This window comes from Drosophila subobscura, chromosome E (genome assembly GCF_008121235.1).
Source record: "Drosophila subobscura isolate 14011-0131.10 chromosome E, UCBerk_Dsub_1.0, whole genome shotgun sequence".
In the NCBI taxonomy this organism is placed as follows: domain Eukaryota; kingdom Metazoa; phylum Arthropoda; class Insecta; order Diptera; family Drosophilidae; genus Drosophila; species Drosophila subobscura.
Genome location: NC_048531.1, coordinates 10,287,893 through 10,311,701, shown reverse-complemented (window position 1 = coordinate 10,311,701; position 23,809 = coordinate 10,287,893). Strand labels below are relative to the sequence as shown.

At 50.4% G+C, this 23,809-nt stretch overlaps 10 protein-coding genes and 4 non-coding genes across 19 annotated transcripts; 7 read left to right on the top strand and 7 right to left on the bottom strand.

Moving 5' to 3' along the window:
* The first annotated feature begins 206 nt into the window (after window positions 1-206).
* On the top strand, window positions 207-886 carry LOC117890339 (leucine-rich repeat extensin-like protein 3). The gene is made up of 2 exons (XM_034795130.1): window positions 207-257; window positions 338-886. The coding sequence occupies exons 1-2, from the start codon at window positions 255-257 to the stop codon at window positions 767-769; spliced, it is 435 nt and encodes a 144-aa protein (XP_034651021.1). The 5' UTR covers window positions 207-254; the 3' UTR covers window positions 770-886.
* An 84-nt stretch (window positions 887-970) lies between these two features.
* Window positions 971-2,014, top strand: LOC117892751 (palmitoyltransferase ZDHHC15). Its single transcript, XM_034799174.1, has one exon. It carries the CDS (start codon window positions 971-973, stop codon window positions 2,012-2,014), a length of 1,044 nt encoding a protein of 347 aa, XP_034655065.1.
* Window positions 2,015-3,140: 1,126 nt separating this feature from the next.
* On the bottom strand, window positions 3,141-4,358 carry LOC117890613 (wiskott-Aldrich syndrome protein homolog 1). 2 transcript variants are annotated; one of them, XM_034795554.1, is made up of 3 exons: window positions 4,176-4,358; window positions 3,811-4,116; window positions 3,141-3,151 (listed from the first exon to the last, which is right to left on the bottom strand). In XM_034795554.1, exons 1-2 carry the CDS (start codon window positions 4,176-4,178, stop codon window positions 3,811-3,813), a joined length of 309 nt encoding a protein of 102 aa, XP_034651445.1. In that variant the 5' UTR covers window positions 4,179-4,358; the 3' UTR covers window positions 3,141-3,151. The 2 variants fall into 2 exon arrangements, with proteins under 2 accessions (XP_034651445.1, XP_034651444.1); XM_034795553.1 differs by lacking the exon at window positions 3,141-3,151 and having other exon boundaries at window positions 3,690-4,116.
* A 3,082-nt stretch (window positions 4,359-7,440) lies between these two features.
* Window positions 7,441-7,661, bottom strand: LOC117892782. Its single transcript, XR_004648762.1, has one exon. It is a non-coding gene; the product is annotated as a small nucleolar RNA U3 (small nucleolar RNA).
* Window positions 7,662-7,909: 248 nt separating this feature from the next.
* On the bottom strand, window positions 7,910-7,991 carry Trnal-aag. Its single transcript has one exon. It is a non-coding gene; the product is annotated as a tRNA-Leu (tRNA).
* A 1,376-nt stretch (window positions 7,992-9,367) lies between these two features.
* On the top strand, window positions 9,368-9,449 carry Trnal-aag. The gene has a single exon. It is a non-coding gene; the product is annotated as a tRNA-Leu (tRNA).
* Window positions 9,450-9,698: 249 nt separating this feature from the next.
* LOC117892771 lies at window positions 9,699-9,919 on the top strand. The gene has a single exon (XR_004648751.1). It is a non-coding gene; the product is annotated as a small nucleolar RNA U3 (small nucleolar RNA).
* A 2,603-nt stretch (window positions 9,920-12,522) lies between these two features.
* LOC117890555 lies at window positions 12,523-12,912 on the top strand. Its single transcript, XM_034795486.1, has one exon. It carries the CDS (start codon window positions 12,575-12,577, stop codon window positions 12,770-12,772), a length of 198 nt encoding a protein of 65 aa, XP_034651377.1. The 5' UTR covers window positions 12,523-12,574; the 3' UTR covers window positions 12,773-12,912.
* A 46-nt stretch (window positions 12,913-12,958) lies between these two features.
* On the top strand, window positions 12,959-13,443 carry LOC117890554. The gene has a single exon (XM_034795485.1). It carries the CDS (start codon window positions 13,078-13,080, stop codon window positions 13,297-13,299), a length of 222 nt encoding a protein of 73 aa, XP_034651376.1. The 5' UTR covers window positions 12,959-13,077; the 3' UTR covers window positions 13,300-13,443.
* A 392-nt stretch (window positions 13,444-13,835) lies between these two features.
* Window positions 13,836-23,598, top strand: LOC117890552 (histidine-rich glycoprotein-like). Its single transcript, XM_034795483.1, has 2 exons — window positions 13,836-14,385; window positions 23,586-23,598. The coding sequence occupies exon 1, from the start codon at window positions 13,901-13,903 to the stop codon at window positions 14,378-14,380; it is 480 nt and encodes a 159-aa protein (XP_034651374.1). The 5' UTR covers window positions 13,836-13,900; the 3' UTR covers window positions 14,381-14,385; window positions 23,586-23,598.
* Window positions 14,988-16,448, bottom strand: LOC117890549 (glutenin, high molecular weight subunit DX5). 5 transcript variants are annotated; one of them, XM_034795477.1, is made up of 4 exons: window positions 16,257-16,448; window positions 15,788-16,197; window positions 15,698-15,757; window positions 14,988-15,664 (listed from the first exon to the last, which is right to left on the bottom strand). In XM_034795477.1, the coding sequence occupies exons 1-4, from the start codon at window positions 16,400-16,402 to the stop codon at window positions 15,126-15,128; spliced, it is 1,155 nt and encodes a 384-aa protein (XP_034651368.1). In that variant the 5' UTR covers window positions 16,403-16,448; the 3' UTR covers window positions 14,988-15,125. The 5 variants fall into 5 exon arrangements, with proteins under 5 accessions (XP_034651368.1, XP_034651369.1, XP_034651370.1 ...); XM_034795478.1 differs by having other exon boundaries at window positions 15,728-15,757; window positions 16,257-16,447; XM_034795479.1 differs by lacking the exon at window positions 15,698-15,757 and having other exon boundaries at window positions 16,257-16,446.
* On the bottom strand, window positions 16,837-17,478 carry LOC117890553. Its single transcript, XM_034795484.1, has one exon. The coding sequence runs from the start codon at window positions 17,370-17,372 to the stop codon at window positions 17,007-17,009; it is 366 nt and encodes a 121-aa protein (XP_034651375.1). The 5' UTR covers window positions 17,373-17,478; the 3' UTR covers window positions 16,837-17,006.
* On the bottom strand, window positions 17,839-18,499 carry LOC117890551. Its single transcript, XM_034795482.1, has 2 exons — window positions 18,199-18,499; window positions 17,839-18,168 (listed from the first exon to the last, which is right to left on the bottom strand). The coding sequence occupies exons 1-2, from the start codon at window positions 18,416-18,418 to the stop codon at window positions 17,870-17,872; spliced, it is 519 nt and encodes a 172-aa protein (XP_034651373.1). The 5' UTR covers window positions 18,419-18,499; the 3' UTR covers window positions 17,839-17,869.
* LOC117890550 lies at window positions 20,917-22,320 on the bottom strand. The gene is made up of 3 exons (XM_034795480.1): window positions 22,052-22,320; window positions 21,270-21,994; window positions 20,917-21,206 (listed from the first exon to the last, which is right to left on the bottom strand). The coding sequence occupies exons 1-3, from the start codon at window positions 22,307-22,309 to the stop codon at window positions 20,954-20,956; spliced, it is 1,236 nt and encodes a 411-aa protein (XP_034651371.1). The 5' UTR covers window positions 22,310-22,320; the 3' UTR covers window positions 20,917-20,953.
* Window positions 23,599-23,809: the final 211 nt, after the last annotated feature.

The following is a 23,809-nucleotide window of genomic DNA, read 5'->3' as shown; positions in this document are numbered from 1 at the left end:
TGGAATTGAAATGGCAGCTGAGGGCACTGAGAGCGACTGAGACGAAGACGAAGACTACGCCAAGACCATAAGCAAAGGCAAAAGCAAGACCAAGACCCCCAGGTATTGTGAGGGCAGCTGTGCAATTAATTTTGACCACGGTTGACCCGAAACGACCGCAAAGCAATGAGCTATAAAACCGGCGGCACGCATGTGGTACAGCAGCACAAATCAACTTGTGATCCAAGCAGCAACAAGCCAAGTTCTCCTCCAAGATGGTAGGTCCACGAGACACCACCTGCAGGATCCTGCCGGCTGCCAGCCACACTCACATCATCCTTTATCCTCCCTCCTGTAGAAATTCCTAATCATTGCCGTCGCCTTTCTGGCCTGCGCCTGCGCCGATGTCTCGGAGCTGGCTGGTGCCTCCGGCTACGATTATCCTCAGCCAGCCCCAGTGAAGTCCTACGTCCCACCCCCACCACCACCACCACCGCCGGCGCCCAAGAACACCTACATTCCCCCTCCAGCTGCGCCGGCCAAGGCCTACATTCCTCCCCCACCACCACCACCACCAGCACCCAAGAACACCTACATCCCTCCCCCAGCAGCTCCCGCACCGGCCCCCGCCCCCGTTGAGAGCTACATTCCCCCCGCAGCCCCAGCACCCGCCTACATTCCCCCCGCACCCATCCAGGCCGAGGAGCCCATCCAGGAGTACGAGCAGCCCGCCCAGGACGGTTACCGCTACAAGACGGTGCGCCGCCGCGTCTTCCGTCACCGCAACTAAGGCGCAAGGACATCCCAGGACTCCCCAGCAACTGTTAAATAATGTGATAGGCCATCTGTTGATGTTTTGTTGGAATCGAAGAGGAAATTCGATTCGAAGGAGTGTAAATAAATAATGAAAAGCAAAAGCAAAGTGGAGATCCACTCATTGAGAGTAGTAGGCGACGCTTTTCCACATACAAAAGGTTACATTTCCCATAGAATGATTGACAATCCCTCCGGAGTGTTGCCGACCAACCCAGTGCCGATTGTAGCCCAGTTGGCCATCGAATATCTGACAGAGAACAGCGAGGATGAGTATCGCCAGAGGCGGAGTGGCAGGGCGACTTGCTGCAGCGGTTTCGACTGCTTTCTGCGTTGGATTCCGGTGATCTTTATGGGCGCGGTGCTGGTCTATTCGTACTACGTGTACGTGTGGCACTTGTGCCTGCAAAAAATGACAAACGCTGCGCTGACGGGTGTACTTCTGCTCTGGTATCACCTGCTGCTGCTGATGTTCCTTTGGACCTACTGGCGCACCTTATGGACACAGTGCAGGCCCATCCCTGAGGAGTGGAGCATCCCGGAAGCGGATTGGATGCGGCTGCAGCGAGCCGACGGTCCGGAGGAGCGGCGGCGCGTACTGGCAGCCATTGCCCGGGCACTGCCCATCACGATGTGCGATCAGAACGGTGTCGTGCGGTACTGCGTCCACTGTCGGCTGATCAAGCCGGATCGGGCGCACCACTGCCGCAGCTGTGGCTGCTGCATCCTCAAGATGGACCACCACTGCCCCTGGGTGAACAACTGCGTGCACTTCCACAACTACAAGTGCTTCCTGCTGTTCCTCTTGTACTCCTCGCTCTACTGCCTGGACATTCTGGTGACGCTGCTGCTCGACCTGCACCAGGCCTGGGGCATTGACTTTGACAACGTGGACCTGGACTCGCTGCTGACCATCATTCCCATGGTCTTTGCCTTGATTTTCACCGCTGCCGCACTCATTATGCTGGGCATGCACATTTACTTGGTGCTGTTGAACCGCACCACCATGGAGTCGGCCCACTCGCCCACATTCTGCGTGGGTGGCCGCACACGGCAAGCCTTCGATCTGGGCTGCTGCGAGAATCTGCGCGAGGTATTCGGCGATCGTTGGTACCTCTGGCCGCTGCCCATCTACAGCAGCCGCGGCGATGGCCTCACCTTTTCCACATCACACAAGAGTCGAGATGGATCTGGCAGTTCTGCGAGTTCTACTGGTGTGTAGTTGCACTTTCCAATACATTTTTATTCACGGTTCCCGCTGAGTGGCTTCCATCGATAAATCCCCCTCCACACGCTGCTCCTTCCTTTGGGGTGGCATTTCGCAGTCGTTTATAAAACGCTTAACATTCGTGACATATTTCGCATTTGGCTGTGCGCTCAGTGCAGAAATTTATAGACTTTATCCATTAGGAAAACAATTACGAGTGCAAACAATGGCCAGCGTCCACCATGGGCCACTATGGTGTCGACGACTCCCTGGCCTCGCCACAAGCCTCGCCATTGAGCATATGTTGAGATTGTCGCGCTGCTGCCTGGCTGCCTGGCTGCCCAGCTGCCAGTTCATTGTCCTGCAAGAGTCGCGTGGGGCGGGGGGGAAAAACTTTATATATTTTCTTATTATTTGCCACAGAATATGCGGCGAGTGGACACGCCACGCAATGGGATGCTAGAGAAGGAGCCTGGCTGTGGCAGTGGCTGTGGCTGTGGCAGTGTCGCTGGCTTCTTGACTTGCTGCAACACAAATCCAATTACCTTCAAAATAATAAACTTATGTACATACCAAAAAGGAAGGAATGCCATCCTGGGCCCCATTCCCTGCACGCACATTTTGCCTTATCAACTGTTGATAGACTCCATGGGGAATTTCCCGTATGTCACGACAAAGAAGAGCCCGGCTCTCCTCTCTGTCTGGTGTCGGGCGGCATTTTCTTTCACATTTCTTCTTCTATTTTTTCTCTGTGTCTTCTCTTTTTTGTTGTCTCCCGCCCGAGACTGAGAGCGAGAGGCGAACGCAGGACCCGCTGGCTGATTTCCACAGCTTGTTTGCAGCTCATTATTCGCCTTTTGGCCGGGTCCACATACTTTTTTGCCACTTGCATGTCATCAGCATAAAGTGAGTGCAAAATATGTGAACCCAGCTCGACAGAGGACTGCGCTCCACGCTCTCCACTCTCCCGGGCACCACGGAAATTCGCTTTAGAGCGCAGAGTCAACATCAATTGGCCAAATGACTTGTAAGGGTAAAAGGGGAGGGACAGCCAAGTTTATTGAATTCGCATATTTTCCCATTTTGCAATATGGGCAAACATTTTTCCATTTCGCCATCTTTTGTTTTCCCTGCCCCCTGCCCCCTGCCGCCCTGCCCCGCCTTCTGTTTGATTTTGTAATCGAGGATTTGTTTGCTTTGGCCCCAGACCTCAATCGGAGCTGGGGGCAAGCTGCAGGAGGACTCGATTCGGAGTTGGACAGCTCATTGAATGTTTCAGCAATTTTTTGGCCAAGTCAAATTGGTCTAGTCGTTGGTTTGACCTTTTTACTGCCAGTCGGATGAGTATCGAATGGGGTTGGCTGCGGGAATGTCTCTGTGTGTGGCCAGGACATGTGTTTGGCCTTGGGCGGTTTGTTTAGGATATTCTGTGGCGCACTGGAGGCAGGCTGAGGCTTGAAGAGGGTTTCTGATGGCTCTGCAAAAAGCGCTTCAACGGCGACTTTGACATTGGCCGATGGGAACCTGTTGATAAGAAGGCAACCATCCAGGGAGCTGCAAACGGAAATCTTAAGGCTGATATTTATGGGCTTTAGTTTAACTATTTTGAGCAAAATATTGTTACTTTATTTTCCTGTTCTATAAACTTTGACAATTGCCAAAGTAAACGCAAGACAACAAAACATTTCTCTTCAATTTTCACGAATTTTACTATCAAAGTGCGGATTGCGGATGGTTGGACCAATCAACGGCACTCGAGTGAACACAAAAACAATCTTAGGAAGAACCAACAATGGGGTGGGGGGGGGGACTTAGGCACGGTGACGGAAGACGCGACGGCGCACGGTCTTGTAGCGGTAGCCGTCCTGGGCTGGCTGCTCGATCTCCTCGATGATGGACTGCTCGGCCTGGACGGGTGCGGGTGGGATGTACTCGGGTGCTGGCGGTGCGGGGGGAATGTAGCTCTCAACGGGCGCCGGTGCTGGGGGTGCGGGCGGGATGTAGGTCTCCAACGGAGCGGGAGCGGGCAGCTCTGGCTGCTGGTAGTCGTAGCCGGACAGCTCCGAGACATCGGCGAAGGCGCAGGCCAGGAAGGCAACGGCAATGATAAGGAATTTCTGTAAACCAAAAAACAAATAATAATAACAGTCTGGAGTGAGGATGATCCTCAAGCTACCATGTTTGCTGGCTGTGTTTGTGCGACGATCAACGGCAGATGTGTGCTGTGGCATCGATGCTCACCCGCGGCTTTTATACGGATAAAGTTTGCGCCGGCGGCAACGGAAGCATCACCATTAGGCCATGTGCCGCAGATGACTTTGAACTTGATCTGCGATCCGCTCTGTCGAGAGCTTGATGGATGCCTCACACGGGCTGGAACTGGAACCGGTTGGCCCAGCTCGCAGCTCCTAATGCACAGTGCTCTGTGGGCCGATCTGCAGATTAATGGAGAAATATGATCACGTTTCGGTCGGGCTTTTGTCCGTTCACAGCCCAATGCATTGGCCCATCGATTTGTGGTCTCTGGGGAGGTCATCGCTGGCTGCTGCGCTTCCACTTAGAGTTTTGATTTTTAATGTTGTTGTTTGTACATATTTTTACATTTGGCTTTTGTTTTCTCGCCTCAAGTGGTGTGGGGTGCAGCCCTTTAATTGATTTGCTTGTCGAGCAGCGGCCTTGGGCTCGGCCCCCGCATGGGAAAAGACATGGATGGCTCTCGGCGACTTGATTAAAACCAAATTTAATTTGCATTTCAGTTTTGTGGCGCTGTTTACTGCCGCTCCCAACACCCCAATTATACAAATCTGAACCGGGAATGGCAGAACTGGAGTTCTGGAGTTGTACGCAGCGCTCTTGGGGAAAGGGTAGAACAAAAAGGGGCAACACGCGGGCACAGTGGGAGGAATGATGTAGTTTTTCTGCATATTTTAAGGTTTTTTTGGTATTTATTATTTTATAATTATTTTCTTGATTTTGAAGAGTTTTCTGTGGGAAAATGTACTTGCTGTGGCCCTACTGTTCGGCTGTCTTCCATTTCCTTTGCAATTCCCTTTTCGATCTGCTCCGCCCCCCGAGCCATAGTTTCATTTCATTTCTGTCTTATTTTTATTTTCACAATTTTCATTTGTTTGCGCTCTGCCGTCCACTGTCTTGCCACTGCCTGCTTTTACTTTTCCAGCTCTTGATAATATTGCAAATAATTTTCTTTTTTATGTTGATTATTTTTTGGACAGCCTCACCTCCACTTCCCACTGCCAGCAGCAACGCAGCGCAGACACCTGAGGACTGAGGAGTACCTGGACCGAGTCTCCCTTTACGGCATTTTTATTAACTTCATTTTCATTTGGGCCGCTGCTGCCCTGCCGCCTTCACGAGCTCATCATATTTTAATGTGGAAGGGATTCGGCGATGGCGGCCTCGTCTTTCGGCTTTTCCTTCTGCCCTGTTCTATGTTTCAAATTATTCTCGAGAGATTTGCAGTTCGTGATTTTAGCGGGTAATTTTATTGGAGGAAGGAGTTCTGCTCTCACTCCCACTCCCACACTGCTTTGGAGGGGGTTGCAGAAGTATCCAACCGAATGGCAGCTGTTGTTGAGACATTCCACGATTGCAATTGCAGCTTTGGCTTTTAATTACCGCGCTTAAGCCGGTATTAACTCTGGCCTAAGCCTTTTTTAATTTGCCCCAACCCCCAGCTTCCATCTCAGAGTCCCCCCCTGAGGGCTGTCGTAATTGAATTAGGAACCAGGAGACAATGCAGCGTCGCTGAACCTTTCACGCTGTTATCCTTGATAATTAATTTAGACGCCATTGTCCAGTGCAGTGTCCCCAACTCCAAACGATGGCAAATCCTTTGCTATTTCACGTCACGTGCCACATTCTTCTCGTTTTGCTGTGTTTTTCTTTCTCTCTTTCTTTTTTTGTGTCCATAAATTGCCCGGACCCACAAAGTTGTCCAACAGGAGGACGGGCCCCTGCCCGAAAAAGATGAAAAGAAAACTCCCATTTTTTTTATGGAGAAAAAATGAAGCGGCAGTTCTGACAACGCACGTCCATCCAAAGAGGACTAGAGCCGAGGTCCAGGTCATGTGGCTTGCATATGGAACTACAATAGACAGGTACAAGATGCACACGTAGCACGCGCCGCTGGAGTCAGTCGCATGAGGCGAAATATGGAATCACCTTTTTGCAGGCATCGAGTTTGCCTTGCCTCTAACTCTGACTCTGACAGAGTGGGGCAGGCACAGTGGCAGTGGCAGTGGCAGTGGCAGGCAGCAACAGCACCGACCATAATTAAATGTCAAAAATGACGCTACGTGCAGAGCAAGCAAATCAGCTTGGCTCAGAGGCACCGCACGACGAGTGTCGGGCCAAAAGGTTCAGCCCATGCGAAGAACTTCTTTCCACTCGAAACTGCAACTTTATCAGAATTAGGCAAAACAACGAATACTTCAAGAAATCGAACCATAAAGCCAACCCTCAAGAGTCTTTAAAAATTCCGTTGAATACTTTTGGGCAATTCTCTCTGTCTGTGTACCAGACCAAACCACGAACCTAAAGGTCCCTGGTTCAAATCCCACTTGAGTCAAACTAGAAACTAAATATATTTTTTCTCTTTTTTTACAGCAATTCGTCCACTCCACGAAACTTTTCCTGGTATGTATCAATTTATTATTTCTTTTATCAAAAAATACCCATTTGTAATCGCTTAATTTAGTGCCACAAACTTTTGCATAAAACGGAATAAAAAATAACCAAGAGAGCTCTAGGAGAAAAAAACCAGCACTAAAAGTAATTTGGCGCTGTTGTCCCTGTCCCTTCCCCACCGACAGCAAAACTCTCGAAAAAGTGGCAGGAACTATTTAAAGTTTCCCTTTGGCTGCTTTTCGTCCAATATGTATCGTACTTTTTATTGCCATTCTCTATTATTTGCTGCCCCTCCCGTCTGTTGTTGCATATGCATATTATGCCCCGGAGGCACAGGAGTATGCACATCCCGCAGTGCCCCTCCCGGTGCAAACGCAGACAACAGCAACAGCAACGACCCCGGGGAGGATGGTTATGAAAAAGTACTTAACGTGCACAAAACTTATGTGCCAAGAGATTTTATTTTTTCTTATACTTCTCGGGTGGGTAAAAGTTGCAACGACATGCCAATTTTTCAAAGGCATGGGGATCGGGAAAAGGTACTCCGAGGGAGACACGGGCGGGTTCCTGGCAAAGCTTATACAAAATATTGCCAATAATGTGTAGTTTGCAGCGGTGTGCGCGGCACTCCTCCCAAAACAAGAAGTTCGCACAAAGAACGCATTTTTCTCCATCAAAGTTTTAATGCACTTTCGGAGCATTTCCCAAACTCAGAATATAGGGAGTCTGAATGGGGAAAGTCTGAATAAGATTTCCAGATTTAATTTGTCAAATGTATTTGTTAAAAAGGGTACACCACTCAGAATTCGTTCTATCCGTTTTACCGAGCGATCATCGAAGCTCTGCGCCCCGAACGACACGGACACCGAAGTGCCGCGCCAGAAAGGGCGCTGGGCAAAACCTCACGCTGCCGAATAGGACGATTTAACTCATCAACGCGGGTGTGTTTGGCTTTCTATTTGTGCGAAAGTAAGTGAAGACTGACTACAGAAATGATCCTGTGAAGTATAGTCTTAACTTTTACAGCCATAACCTGTGGATGAAGACCCTCCCTGCGATAGAACCAGTTGGGAATTCCAATAGCACCATCGGCGAAAAACACAACCGACACGCGGTGATTATTGTGCTTGTGGGAATGCTGTTGCCATGGGCTGACTAATTGTGCGTGCGACTTGTGTGTTCTAAGACTGTCGATCGGACAGTATCTCTTAAAAGATTTAAAAATCTAAGAAAATATAAAATTTACAAAAAGATAATTTCACTTGGCAGCGGTGGGATTCGAACCCACGCCTCCGAGGAGACTGGTGCCTTAAACCAGCGCCTTAGACCGCTCGGCCACGCTACCATATTGTGTTCTTTTGACAAATGCGCTTGAAGAACTTGCGGTAGCTGGCCGACCACTGTTTAGTCGAGTGGCCGTGTGAGTTGAGTTCTTTCTATCCGCTTTCTGTTCTGTTCAACTATTTTTACGAAGGCCGCGAGGCAGCGGCAACACCTTGATTTTATATTTCCACCCACACTGCGGCGCATATAAATGCGCTCATTTGGGAAGATAGAAAATGGCAATCTAACGAAATCAATTTCTGGCACAAGCCTTCTGCCATTGCCATCTCTGGCTGCTGCATTAAAATGTTTATTATATTTTGCAAAACTGTCAGCATTTTTGCTTAGACAGCGGCGTCAGCTTAGAAATGCGTTTAAAATTCAAATGAAAATGCGAATTTATGCGTGACAGGCGGTTGGACCTCCATTCCAGCCACACATGCAACCACAGCAACAATTTGCCGACGCCCTGCTGCTGCAAGCCATAAACTGAAGCCGGTGGCAGGGAGCCTGGAGCCGGGGCCACAGCCAGGAGTTGGGTTCTCTAGAAAAAGGAGAAGACTCCGACGGTACAAAACATCCGCAATGAAATTAGAAAATTGCAATAAAAATCTTTGCACGGTACGACAGGGAAAACAAAAACAAAGTCTGCGGTTGGCCAAAGGGTGCTCCAAGGACTGGGAAAACGGAGAGGCAGCAACACAGCAGCACAGCATTTGCGGTTTCATTAAAATGCCACCGAAAGGGAGCAAAAAGTCAGACGCCGCGTCAGCATAGAAAATATTTGCCACACGTGAATTTATACAAATTTAAGGCGCTCGCCCGGCCTGGAAATACGAGTAATTGTAAAATTGTTCAATCTCCCTGCCAGACCGAGGCAGGTAAAAAGCACAAAAAATCACGTACAACCCAGGCGACGAACACAGGCAGGGCAAAACCAGGTGCAAACGCTAATGGAGTTAATTGTGGGCATTATCAGGAATGCTGGGAATGGGAATGGGGATAGGTCTGAGTCTGGCGTGGCCATGTCCGAATCAAATTAAACTTCAAACAATTGACAAATTGAAATACCAAGGACTGCAGTTGAACAATAGGCACATTCCAAGTGGCTTGGCTCCTAGGTAAATGGATGTCCACTTAATATTCCAGCCAGCCATGGGGGAAAATCTTAATGAATGACTCGACAAATAGTTTTGTCGACACCACAAAACCTGAAAATAGCTTAGAAAAACCAGGAACAACAGGACAAGGAATAACTAGAAACAAAAGAATGTATTCAAGCATTCAGAACATTGAGAAATAAAGTTTACGCGCCTAAGATTTTAATTAAATCCAACGCTTAGAGCTGGAGAAGAGTCTGTTCTCTGTTAATGGCCATTTGGCGGCTGCTCAAAATATGGTAGCGTGGCCGAGCGGTCTAAGGCGCTGGTTTAAGGCACCAGTCTCCTCGGAGGCGTGGGTTCGAATCCCACCGCTGCCAAGTGAAATTATCTTTTTGTAAATTTTATATTTTCTTAGATTTTTAAATCTTTTTTAAGAGATACTGTCCGATCGACTGTCTTAGAACACACAAGTCGCACTCACAATAAGTCAGCCCATGGCAACAGCATTCCCACAAGCACAATAATCACCGCGGGTTGGTTGTGTTTTCGCCTATGGTGCTATTGGAATTCCCAACTGGTTCTATCGCAGGGAGGGTCTTGATCCACAGGTTATGGCTGTAAAAGTTAAGACTATACTTCACAGGATCATTTCTGTAGTCAGTCTTCACTTACTTTCGCACAAATAGAAAGCCAAACACACCCGCGTTGATGAGTTAAATCGTCCTATTCGGCAGCGTGAGGTTTTGCCCAGCGCCCTTTCTGGCGCGGCACTTCGGTGTCCGTGTCGTTCGGGGCGCAGAGCTTCGATGATCGCTCGGTAAAACGGATAGAACGAATTCTGAGTGGTGTACCCTTTTTAACAAATACATTTGACAAAATTAAAACAAGTACTAGAAATAATACTTCGGCCTTGTTGTCGTCGGTTTGTTATCAGCTCGCTCTTCCCCTAGGCAGTGTTATTGTTGTTCTACTTTGTAAAGCAATTAAAACAACACTTGAGAGCGGCAAGGGCGGCCTTCTGCCGCGCGTTGTTTGTTGCCAGTTTGAAGTGTTTTTGTTGCACGTTGACAGTCCGTTAATGGGTGTTGGGGCCCATATTTCGCCCCATCTATCTGCATTATAAAACATTTTAGTGCAAAGCAGCTTTTGGTTTTTTTGTGGCACCTCTCTCGAGGACGCTTCCGTGCTCAAGACGACGGGAAAAAAACTGAAAATTTGTAATAAAATGTTTGCTAATGGGCGGAGGAAGTGGGGAAGTGGAGTGGAGAGCTTCCACTAATTACTTAACGCTGCACATGAATGACCCTTGAGCGAGGGCGTGATTTTTGGCTTAATTCAAAGTTGGAACCATCTCAATTAGTAGCTGATGACTACTTGGAAATGCTTAGAGAGAGTAGAGTAATGCCCTGAGAGAACTTTAGCATGTTCGTATGTAGCTGTGAATGTGGTGCATAAATATTTGAGAAACTTTAATGCTGCACGCAACAACAATTAAGTGGTGCCTGGTTGTGTCCCACTTGGGCTGACTCGGCGCTCCATTCGCATTCCTGCGACTTTCTGTAGTCAAACACGACACAACACGTAGTGGAAATTTATTTAAGCAATGCAAAGCAAATACTAGAGTGCTACCAGCTAGGGTACAGTGCGTTTCAGAGCTATGAAGCAGGAGCAAAATTCGTCAAAGTAGCATCAGGAAAAAAAACTACACTTTTGGTTGTACAAGTTTTCTCTTTCACCTTTTGCCACGCACTGTATGTACGAGTATTTCCTTCCTCTCAGTTCTCAGTTCTTAGTTCCTAGAATTCTCGTATTTTTTGAGTGCTTACATAAAAATACATTTGAAATGCGGTTAAGTGAGGTCGCTAAAGGAAGGAGGAGCAGGAGCAGATAGCAGTTTCACCTAGGGGCCAAAAACTGACAACATCATCATCATCAGCTGTGGGCCAATCGATGATGATGATGCTGCTGCTGCTGCTGCTGATGCCAATGCGGCTGATGCTGTAATTGATGTCTTTGCGACATGTTCTCCCAAAGTGTTTACGTTGAGAATTACCCATGTGTCGCCTGTGTGAGCAGCAGAGGGGAAGTGGGGTGCGCAGGACACGCCCACAGCTAGTTGACAGCCTGCCGTTTACGTGCACTTAATGAAATGTGCCCCAAAATGGAAGCACGTACCGGGCATCTATTTAATGAGCCCTGCAAGAGGTTTTACCCGGGAATGGGCCACCGAAAACGGCGGAAACGATAGGGGGCCGGGGAGGAGGAGAAACCCGAGAATGGGCTGGGAAGTGCTCATGAAATTTTTAAATGTCGCAGCTGAAATTCAATTTAATTTGTTGCCAGCTCGTTGGCATCGCTGGCAGAAGTGGATGGCTGGCTGCAGAGCAGAGCAGAGCGGAGCTGCATTATTCAATGGCACTCTCACACGTAAGCTGCTCAAAGACCCGCATCCTAAGCCTCCTCAGCCGCCTATTCCCCAGACCCAAACTCCGTTTGTGGCTGGGAGTAACCGCAGTTTAAAATTCATGTGAGCTTTTCAACAATTTCAAAAACCCCACCCGCACCCACACCCCCACACAGACACCAGCACTCCCATGGAGAGCACAACAAAATGCGATTAAATGTGTGGAAAATGCTCGACTCTTGCTCTTGTTCCTATTCCTGTTTGTTGCTGTTGCTGTTGCCGCTCTGTGGTCCGCAAGGATAAGCCACAACGGGTTAAAGGCAACGTCTTGTTTGCACATGTGTTGCTGGGGGCACACCTCAACGCCACACGCCCCACGCCCCAGACCCATTCGGAAGTCATGGAAAGCAGCCCGGGGCTGACGTACACACAGATGCCGAAGGTGCAAAAATGCGTTAAACATAACATGCTAATTCCTGGCGCCTGCAGCTTCAATCTTTCACCTGGCCAGAGGGGCCACATGCACACCCTGCCGCACATATTCAGTCCCACTCCGACATGCTGCTGCTTCTGCTCCTTTGGAGCGATTCCTTCTGGCTGTAATATGAGCGCATTGTGTGCCATTTGAAGCTGAAGTTGTTTCGTGGTGGCACCCTTGGACTGAGTACAATCATTTTGACCAGAAGTTTGCACGGAAGTGTGTCTATAACTGGAAAGTACCTCTGCTCGGCAAGGGTATTGCCACTGTCGACTGCGTTTCTTTGCACTTTTCAACCAGGTTCTCCCATTTGGCTGCTTTTTTGTTTTTCTGTAAAAAGTTTTGTGGCTCTTTGTGGCTCTGCAGACATGCGTTTGAGGTGGAGTACTTGTCTAGCTAAGACTTGTTTAAAGTAGTTGGAAAAATTCCCAAAAAGAAATCCAAAGAACGAAACGATTTCAGTGCCAGTTCCATGTTCGATCAGCGATCGCCCAGCCCTGACTTTGCAAAGAGAGCGAAACGGTGAGAGAGCGAGCAAGCTTTTTCGCTCTCTTTGCCCCACGTGCCAACAGCTGGCTGGCTGTCTCCAGATTAGTTTGTTTTTTTGCAGCAGCAACAGCATGGAGAACGCCAAGAACGGCCCCGGCAAGACCTTCAAATACAAGCCGCTTGTTCGCATGGGCATTGCCGTCCTGGTGCTGCACACCGTCTGCTGGCTGGGATGGAATGCGGTGAATCGTGGAGCGGAGTCCAGCAATGCGGCGGCCACAGCCAATGCCCAGCATGAACGGCTGCGCGCGGCCATCGAACAGAAGTGAACTGTGACGTAACGGAATGCCAAACCAAACTCTAGATAAATGTGCAAATGATGTGTGATTATAACAGTAAACAAAAAGAACAATTAACAGACCAAAAACCAACAACAAAACAGTTGAAAAAGTGGGGAAAAGCTTTCAGCTCTCGATCTGTATGAAATGTTTTGTGCGAAAGCTGCAAAAGCTTTTAAAAAGCTTCTCGGAAGCCAACTCTGTTTGTGTTTTCTAAACTCGGTTTAGTTCCGCAGCTCTATAGGCCGAGGCCAGTATATTCTCCACTACTTCAAAAGGGGTTCTGATACTTCGAAATGCTATCGAAAGTGCTGCTGATATTTGGATTTCTGCTGATGAGCTGGCAGTGGGCGCTGACCATGCCCAGTCGCAGCAGCGGGCACGCTGCAGCCCCGCCAGCAGCAGCCCAAAACTTCTCCTCGGACTTTATGGTGCAGAGCATCTTTGACCTGCCGCCCAACTGCAAGCCCGGCGAGGTGGCCACCGGTCCACATCAGAGATGTCGCCACCAGGCCTGAGAGGAAGTGAAAGTGTCCGAACTTTGGGTTGACTAATCCAAAATGAGTCTTCCACCGCAGCTGCGGAATGTGAGCGTCCGATGGAGACGTGCTCGAAACTGTGTTTTCTAGCTGCTTCTCAATAAAATAAACGAGTGCCCCCCCAAATACATGCAAATGCTAATCATTCGAGTCGCTTGGATAGCCGTGCCGTGGGAACTGTCAATAATTCTGTGAATTCTATTGAATATTAAGTAGTTTGCAGTGATAAAGAAAGACTCTACTGACTTTTATTGCTTTTTTTGTTGAGGCACAAAGAAAGAGTGTAAATCCCACCTACTTCGCGCGTTAATTGCTGTCTGTTCTGTTTGACAAACATCTGTGGAAAACCAAAGTGCCATCTGCTATGACGAGGGTATTAAACGAAGAGCTTGGAGCACCTGCAAAATGTGTTCTTTCGATCTGAATCTCTCGCTTGAAGCTTTCGCGTGCTCAGCTTGGGAGAGCTTCACACTCCACGAAGCTGATTAGCTTAGCTGCTGTGTCTAAGTACGGTTTAGTAGCGCTGATTTGGACCCCGCGAACGGTAATACTCGTACTTTGGTGGTCTGACATTTCGAAAATGCTATCAAGATTATTGCTGATCTTTGGGCTGCTGATGCTGAGCTGGCAGTGGGGCCAGACCATGCCCAGGCACGAGGAGACTTCCCACAAGGCCGTACACGAGCACACCACGGCCAGGCACAGCCACGGGCAGCATACTACAGCCAGAAGCATTCACGGACATCACACCACGCCCAGGAACATCCATGGGCATCACACCACGCCCAGGAACATCCATGGGCATCACACCACGGCCAGGCAGCTCCAAGACGTTCATACCACACGCAAAACCATTCTCGGCCGTCTTACGCAAAAGACCGGCCACGGACACACCACGACCACGCCCAGCAGTGTGCAGGCTACGCCCACAGCCATCGAAGAGCCCATTCCGGGCAACTTTTCGGGCATTAGCACGGTGAGCCTGTTCGATGTGCCACCCAGCTGCAAGCCAGGACACGTGCCCACAGGTCCCAATCAGCGGTGTCGCCTCGAGGTCTGATCTGAGTTGAATGTTTATTTAGCTGACGAACGGCGTGCCTTAAACTTTGTTCTTTTTACCTGGATATTAAATATAAAGTGTACAACGGTTTTAATGCTAGAAGTTGATCCGTTTAGGCTGGCTTTCTGCAACGCCGCGCGAAGATGCGATAACCTTTGGGGCACTTGGCCAGGGCAGGGCGAACGGTGCAGAGCAGCCACAGGAAGGCCACCGAAATCAGCAGAAATTTCCCACTGAGGAGCTTCATTTTTGGTTGATTTTCTGAGCACTAGCTGCTGCTGGAATGCGTAGTTTCTTTTAAATAGACGACGACCCAATCGACCTGAGGGTGCAGCTCTTATCTGGAGCACATCACTCAGCGGACAGCCGGCTCGCTCGTGTGCGTGTGGAGCGGATCAGTTCGGACTTGTGTCTCCACTCGAATGAGTGTCCCCCCTTTTAAATTGACAAACGATATTTTCACTTGGGTTTCCAGGTATTGGTAATTGATTTCTTGCTAATCTCATGACGCACTTGAGCGTAGCGTGAATTTCCTGTAGCGCCTCAAATTTCGATGTTTTTCTCGCTCTCTCTGTCCCCCGATTAGATTGCAATCTTATCGCTTGAGTATGAGAAATCGCAGCGTACTCGCTCTCCCATTTTCTTTATTTGCTACTCAGAACTATTGTTTTGTTTATTGTTTGTCATGGAAGGAAACTCGATGAGGCATTTATGAGGAAAAGAAAGGGGAAGTCACTTTCGGGCCTTAGGCCGCCTTGCGACAGCGTCCCGCCATCAGCACGGTGCCGTCCGTGCAAATGGGATCCGTGCTGAAGAGATTGCGCTGTCCCACGGATGATGGCACGGACTCCTCCGTCTCCGACTTGGGATCCCTGTGGCCCCCAGCGCCGCCTTGACTCAGATTGGGCGACAGAAAGTCGTGAGTGTTGAAAATGTCCTTCATCGCATCATCGGCAGGAGCAGGAGCTCCGTTTCCGGGTCTCGGCTGGATGGTGCTGCCCACTTGGCCGGCCTGGCCCTGACCTGGCAGCGGCTGGAGCGTGTTGGGTGTCTGGAAGTTGAACTGCGAGAAATCTTCGTCGGCAGTGCCTGGCCGAGGCTGGATGGGATTGGAGGCGCCGCCCACCGGCTGCTGGCCCTGGCCCTGGCCCGGACGTGGTTGCTGGAAGCCCTGGTCCTCACCTGAAAGAGAATTTCCTGGTTGTTTGGCGTTCGGCTGACGGAATCCTCCTTCACCTGGTCGCTGGAAACCGCCCTGTCCCTGTCCTGGCTGCTGGAATCCTCCTTGCCCCTGTAATGCCTGCTGCTGGAAACCGCCTTGCCCCTGTCCAGGCTGCTGGAAACCGCCTTGCCCCTGTCCTGGCTGCTGGAATCCTCCTTGGCCTTTTCCTGGCTGCTGGATACCGCCTTGCCCCTGTCCTGGCTGCTGGAATCCTCCTTGCCCCTGTCCTGGCTGCTGGAATCCTCCTTGCCCCTGTCCTGGCTGCTGGAAACCGCCCTGTCCCGGTCCTTGCTGCTGGAATCCTCCTTGTCCTGGTCCTGGCTGACGGAAACCGCCTTGTCCTTGTCCTTGGCCTTGTCCTGGCTGACGGAACCCTCCCTGTCCCTGTTGGAATCCAGGCTGTCGCCCATGGAAGTGGCCGCCAGGCCGCTGTCCGCGGAATCCACCACCGCCCGGCTGTTGATTGTAAGGATCGTAGTGGGTCTGAGGGTACCTTCCACCAAATCCTGGCAGTATTGGCGGTGGCGGCGGTGGGCCATATCCAGGGCCAGATCCATGACCGCCGCGCCTATTACCATGACCATGATTATGATGCCTGCAAAAAGTTTTTCTAGGATCAGGAGGGGGAGGAGGGCAGTGCAAGGCATGACTCACCTGGAGGACTGTCCGTAGCCGCCCTCGCCGCTGCGCGAGCCTTCCACGTAGTAGGGATTCTGGGGACGGGCGCTGGCCAATTGCGCACATAACACGATGAGCCCCAGGCCCAGACACACTCCCAGCGATAAGAGTTTGGAAAACATTCTCGTGGCCCGTAAACCCTGCTGCTGTGTGAAACACTCAAACGAGACTGTTGTTGATCTTCCCTTGGACTCGCCGATTTGTGATGCTGAAATATGGAAATATTCTGCCATAGATCGCTGTTCGTGCGGCTGATAAGCGAAAGAAGGCTGCCCCAGCACCGAGTTCATGACATCAGATAGGGAATTAATCGATTGGAAGAGACAGAAAAAGAGAGAGAGAGAGAGAGATTCCGAGAGCTGGTTTGACTCACACCAGGAGGGGGAACAGGGGGGGATTTGTGGCACTGCAAACAATGTAATTAGCTTCACACAAATCTAAGGTTTCCCTTCCATATATGTAGTTTGATAGTTTCTTTCCCCGCCCATCAAAGCTATAACGTGACCGGCAATTCGAGTGGGATTTTTTCCAGATTGTTTGTCGTTTTTTGTTGTGTTTGGGAATCGCCTAAAAAAAAACAGTTGCCAAATCAGCGAAAACTCATCGCTTACAAGCGCAGACAAAGCCGCGAAATATCGCTATTCATATATCACTTTATTGACTAACATCAGACTAACATCTTAGAGAAACTACACAATGGGGAGTCGACCCCTCAAGAGACTCTGCTTAAGCCGACTTTCGACAGCGATTCGCGCGCAGCTCGAAGCCCGATTTACACCGCGGCAGAGTGTCCACCAGTATCCGATTGACTATGATGGGTGTGATGGTCGTCGCAGTGCCATTGAGGGAGGAGTCCTCCGTCGTCTGCTCCGTGGAATCTTTCGCTGTCGTTGTGGATGTCGCTGCTGTGGTCACTATCCACGCGGGCACCGGGGAATTGGCTGCGGCATCGGAATCGTTGTCACGCGGAAACACAATGCGATCATCGGTGCAGGGACGAGATCTGGCCTCTGTGCCGCACAAGCTGCATGCCAGCAACAACACCAGTGGCAGACACAACAGCCACAGCGCAGATTTGTTTGCAGTTTTCATTGGAGAGCAGAGCGGATCGCGTTGGGTCGCTTCAACGAAGCTTTCGAGACTGAACGGAGTGTGGAATCTGTTCAGCTTCAGCTTCAGCTTCAATTTGCTTGCGGATGATCATCTGTCCCACGGAAACAGCTATAGAGATATGCGAGATGGCGATAAGAATGGAGGGAGTAAGCACAAAACACAATGGGAACGGAGTTGCTTGCCTAAGAGAGCGAGAGAGGGCGCGAAGAAGATTCGCAGAGAGCGGGAGAAGTGAGAGAAGGCAAAAGCTCATTTACGCTCCGCAAAAAAGGTAAACAAAGCCGCAAAGCTTTCGGCAAATACTTACAGTGGGGCATGCAAATGTTTTTGCAAGCGAGAAAAAATGGAACCACAAACATTGAAATCATTTCATTGCCATTCATTATTTATTATTCAAAATGTAACTCATTTCCTGCCAATCTTCTTGGCATACAATTTGGTATTAGAATTTCATTAAATTTTTATTTAATCTTTAGTCAGGCCTTCTTGCGGCAATGGTCATTGCTCAGTGTAAATCCCAGCGGACAGACGCGTATGCTCTCGAGGGTTATCCGTGGTCCAATGGGTATAATCCCCATGGGCGCCACTGCCATGTCCGTTCGATTTCCCTCCACGATCTTTGTGTCGCTTTGGAACGTAATCATCTTATCCTCACTCTGGGTACGACTTGCATTCCTGGACACTGGCGGGGTCTCTTCTGTTGTGTTCTTGGCCACAGGAATCGTTTCCTCTCTGTCGTCGTTGCGTGATGGCTCTACCTGTGTTCCATTGGCATTTCCCGGTAGCCCTGCACGGCTTTTAATTTCACTTCCGGGTTTCACTTGATTGGATTCCGTTTGCCTCGGGCTGTTCCTCACATCTGGAAACAGTTGCCAAGGCTTGGGACTGCTCTCCGTTGCATTTGGTGCACGTTCAGTGGGAAATACCACGCGATCGCTGGCCACTCGTGCCGCATCACTCGGATCCAACAAGACGAGAAGCAACAATAACAACGGCGGCATGGCATACATCCGTATAATTGCCATCGTTAAAATGTTTTGCAATCGAAATCCCAGCAAACACGTTCACGCTAGCCAGTTTCGCACTCGAGACTGAGAGAGCAGCTCAGACTTAGTCGCAGTCCCACAGTCTCCCAGTCTCCCAGTCCCACAGTCTCCCAGTGCCCGTCCCAGAGCGCTGCTTTGTTTGCTTGTAAAGTTCTACAGCTGCTGGCAAGAGTGTGGTGTTTGGCGATAAGGTGAAACATGGCAACTAAGTAAATAATATAAAATAAAGTAAATTAAAACTCTTGCATAATTGAAGTGTATAATAATGAGCGAGCGAGAGGGCAGAGACACTCTCGAAGCGATCGATTAACCGCAAGCTCGGAGCTGCAGTCGAACTGCGAATTCAGTTTCAAGGCTTGAGGTGAGCAGCGACACTGAGATAGTGGAATCAGTTGAACTGGCTAAAAGATTGTTGCACCTAGAGATGGGCTAAAGGCAGAGCAGGAAGCGGTTGATAGTTTTTTCCATGCAAATGGCACAATTCTCAAGCAGTTATGATGGGATTTCGTCATCATTAAAAGGAGAAGCTTCTCCCCACTGCCAGCTGAGGTTTCTCCCTGTTTCGACATTCCACAGATACATTTGGCATTGTATCTCATCCCCTAAGTGGCGGCTTTTTATGAAGTAACCTGAACCCTGGGCCTAATAAATGTCACCAATTTGGGCCAATAACTTTGACAATTCTATTGTCAACCACCAAAATCTCATAAGGGGAAGCAACACCCACACCAGCAACCAACCAGCCAGCATCATCATCATCACCAGGGACAGGGCGCAGGGCGTGGGCGTGGGGCATAATTTTCGCAAAAAGTAAAACTGAGCGGCGCAAAGAAAATTGAAACATAAAAATGTCATTTGTTGTGCGGCTGAAAAAGTGTGTGTGTGTGGCTTAAATACTGGCAACCTTTTCTCTTTCCGTGTAGTACATAAAAAGACATTAAAATAATGCCCGTTCGGGTCTCAGACAGCTGGGGCAGGCCGGGGACTCGCAGGCTCGTAGTGTCATTTATTTGCGACAAGAAAACCTTTTCCCCAACCCCAGGAAGTGAATGCAAAATTTATGCTAAACAAGTGGTGGTTGGGGAGGGGGAGAGGGCAGGGAAACTCCCTAATTTGGGGTGTGGCAAGCTGCTCCTGCCAAAAGGACAACAGTCCGTGGCCGTGGCTGTTAATCAGTGCAACTTTCGAAAAGTAATCAGAAAATATTTGCACACTTTTTGTTGCGATTTTCTCAAGCATTTTCTTCATTTTCATAAAAGCCGGACCGGTAGTGCCCCTCCCGCCAGCCACATTGATTGTTGATGTCTGCTTGTTGTTTGCTTATTATTTCACTTATTTTTCTGTGCAGAAATACGCAGATCTCAAAGCAGTTTCCGATCTACTTTTGGGGCAACCTTCAGCGGAGTTGGTTTCATCATCAGCATCTCGAGAGCCCTCGTGGCCAGCTGCCTTATAAGCCACTAACTGCTTTCACAATTGTCTTGGTCGCTGCGTAGGCATAATGGTCAGCTGCTGCCATTGATTTTGGCTCAGTTCAACTTGCACCATCAATCACAATGGGCAGCTCGTGTTACATTGTCTGCGGTCTGGCGCTGCTCCTCCTGCTTTGGGGCCACAATCCTGGCCCTCGGGGCGCTGCTGCAGCCACAGACAGCGAAATTGTCGAGGCACAAACGGCGGACCACCTCAATGCAAGCCAATTGAATGCCGTGCGCCCCGTGGCGGTGCCAAATTGGAGTCCCAATGGAACGATGCAGGTGCAGCCGTACAACATTCTGGAGGCCAACTGTCCGCACGGCTATGTGCTGGCCAATAAACATTGTCATAAGCGTGTCAAGTGAAGTTGAATAAATTGTAAAGAGAACACAAAGAAGAGCAGCCCCAACCTAAGCCGAGAGTCTTCCCCGAGCTAGAGGCAGGTCCTTCGATTGCCCACAACCAATATGTTGCGGTCAGCCACAGGACTAACCCGTGTCTCGCCCACTCTGCCCCATTTAACATGGCCCCAGGGAGAGTGGTGGAGAGGGCGAGGGGCTTGCTCGGCTAACCGCATACATAATTTCCAACGGCCACAGGCACCGGGGGCATGGAGCTGACTGATATGCAGCCAGGGGCTGTCATTAGTTAGAGGTCCATTAACAAAAATGCAACCGAACTGCTGGGGCTGCTGCTGGGACACATGTCGATGGTGCAGACATGCCCCGGCCCGATGTCATTTACAGGTAACAGCTGCAGGGGGGAGCAGTGGGGCAAGGCGAGAGCCTGCAGGCTGCCGTATTAATTCGTGATGCTGCCACAAAATATGGCTTCACTTAGGCCAGGGTTCTGCAGACACTATCCATGAATGAGTTAATTAGACGCCTCCTGGCCGGCATGCCATAATTTAGAGTCATTTATCAGAGATGTCCGTTGGTCACATGGAAACTGCCTCGCAGATCATGTGTGGGCTAGCCCCCAAACACAGGGACACGGCCAGCTTCATTATTTTGTGCACTTTATTGGGGGGGAGTTGCCCTACAGCCGCTGCTGCCCCAAAGGATTGCCCAGCCAGGGATAGACAGCCGGGCACTTGTCGCAGACATTCATGTAGCGCTCCTCGCCGGTGGACAGCTTCTGGACATGACACTGGACCGCATGGCAGGCAGCCGCCGGCATGGCGGGGCAGCCCTTAAACGGGGCCCCCAGCACGGGCTTCTTCACGTACTCCAACATGCGCGAAATGCCAGTCAGATAGACATCCGGATAGGTGTTCAGGTGGTAAATGAATCTGCACAGAGTGGGGCAGATATTTAAGAGGGATTCTTAAAGGGTTTTGCGTTGATTAAATTACTTCTTGAAGGCGGCAAAGTAGTTGCGGCCACGTGAGAACCAGGCCGCATGCAGATACATGCCGAATGGGGCACGATTGCCCTCGTAGTGGCGATTGAAGTTCTCCAGCATCCAGTCGAACAGTGCATCGACCTTGTCCTCGGGCGGGTAGACGCAGGCATCGATCATGGAGCAGCTGTAGCCCTCGGTGTCGGTCCACGTCACCATGGGATTGACCCAAAAGCCGGGAATGGCAGCATCCGGACAGGGTCCAATCTGGCAGTCCTGCTTGGACAGATAGTCCAGGGTGTAGGGCCACATGGCAGGATCCTTGAACTGCTGCGTGGGCCAGGAGCTGTCGTAGCTGAGGCCCAGCCGCTTGGCAGCCGCGAAGCTGTTGTTCCCCGATATCTGCAGGAAGGGCAGACGCATGCCCTGCACACTCTGCGGATCCACCTTGGCAAAGGCCTGCAGCATCTGCAGCTGATCCCCAAACTCCCGCTCAATGGTGGCCACATCCGCGGCGCGCCAGTAGTCCGTGCCGTCTCCGTGGGTCACCGAGTGCAGGGCAATCTCGTGGCCCGCCCTGTATAAGGCATTCACGCGGACATAGTCCGTGTACTCGTGCGACAGGAAGAAGGTGCCGCTGGCCGTGCAGCCATCGGGATTGGTCAGCCCGCTGAACAGCAGCTCGTACTGGGCATAGTTCACCGCATTCACGGCATCATCAAAGGTGATTGTCACGAACTTTGGAGAGAGGTTAACACGAGAAGAGTTCAACAGTTCGGCTCAGGCCAGTCTCACCTGTGGGATCTCCCTCTCTTTGCCCTGGAACTTGGTGCGCGGCAGAACGGTGTCCGAGCAGCGGCATTCGGGCAGCTTGCAGCTGACAGCCTTGCAGTTCTCCGCCTTGGGCAGCACGAGTTCCTCCTGCCGATCGATGGGTGCCTTCTGCTTGTTCTTCACCTTCTTGGTCTTGGTCTTGCCGGACTGCTTCTGGGCGGCGCTGAGCAGAGCCGCACAGAGCAGCAGCCCGAGTATGAGGAGAGTCGAGCACTTCATGCTGAGGGGGAAGACACTTTAATTCTCCAGCTCGGGCGCTACGCCGCGTTCTTATAGCCTTGATGTGGTGGTGCCAGTTGCTATCTAATCGCAGGTCTAAATATGATTTGCTTGTTCGACACGGACACAGACACAGACACACAGAGGAGGAAGTGTGTGGGGGTGCGGCCCTGGGTGGGGTCCGACTGACCTTGGTGGGGCCTCAACTTTCGAGCCAGACGGGGGAGGGGGACATTCAATTAAAGTCAGCAACTAGCAATCGAAGTGGAAAAGTTTGGCCTCATTAGCATAACCAAGGAACTTAGCAGCTGAGATTCGCCGTGCTCTCTGCCACTGCCCCTGCAGCAAGCGGCACACTCGAGTGGAAAACTTTTCACACTTGCCGGGATACCCATCGATGGGGGGCGATGTGCGATGTGCGGCTGCAGCCCCAAATTATGACAGCAGCCCCAGCAAATGCACTTCAGATCGTAAACAAGTGCTTCAAAGTTTCCACAAGCGACAGGACAGGCGAGGAGTTGCTTCTCCTTCGATGCCGGAAAACAATGCTCCCAAGATTCCAGACAGTGCCAGCAGCCAGGGAGGCGTTGAGGGGCGGCAGCCAATCACAGTTTGGGATTCATGTGGGAAAATCCGGCAAGTTTTTGCTGCAGTCCGTTGCAACGTGGCTGATGGCACGGCAAACTTGCGCCGTCTGAGGCTATGCGACCGCCTCCAATGCGATTCGGTCACGTTCCGGGGCGTAGCCAGAGAGAGAGAGACAGAGAGAGATGGAGAGTGTGAGAGCAGCCAACCAACGAGAGTCGACATCCGAGAACACTCGGCTGTGGGTGGGCGGAAGTGGGTGGCTGTATGGCTGGCTGGCTGCTGAGTCGTCCCTAGCTTCGGCTCTGTTGTAGGGGCAACATGCAACATGTTTGAGTGAGTTCGATGCGACGCTTGCGTCATCCTGCGACACTGAAGACAAGATTCCTAATAAAGATGGAAGACTCCCAGACACCTCCCGGTTAGATGGTGTAAAGAGTTTTATTGAAACTTGATTGACAGCATGAGGAATGGTCCTGGCTTTCCTCATTAACAGCCCTTGCCCCAGCAGACGATTCATCGATGAGTCAGCGGTGTCAGAGCGTAAAATCAAAGGCCCAAACACACTCCCGCTGTAATCAGAGATCTGTGCCCTGCCCCTGCCCCTGCCCCTGCTCCAGCTGTGCTTTAAAATGCAAATTTTTCGAATGCTAATCAAAATGTTACTCATATGCGTGGAAGATTTCCCAAGTGCAACGAAATCCTCACGCACGTCCAACTCGGTGAAGGAAAACTATTCGCTTGGTGGTTGGGTGTTTGGCTTTCTCCTGGGGTTTGGGTCTTTGCCAATTTTCGCGATAATCACGCAACTAATTTGCATAGCACAGAGAGAGAGAGAGAGAGAGAAGGCCAAATCTGGGCTAATCAAATCAGCCAAAACGAAGAAACTCAATTTGTGGTGCAAATACTTCCTCT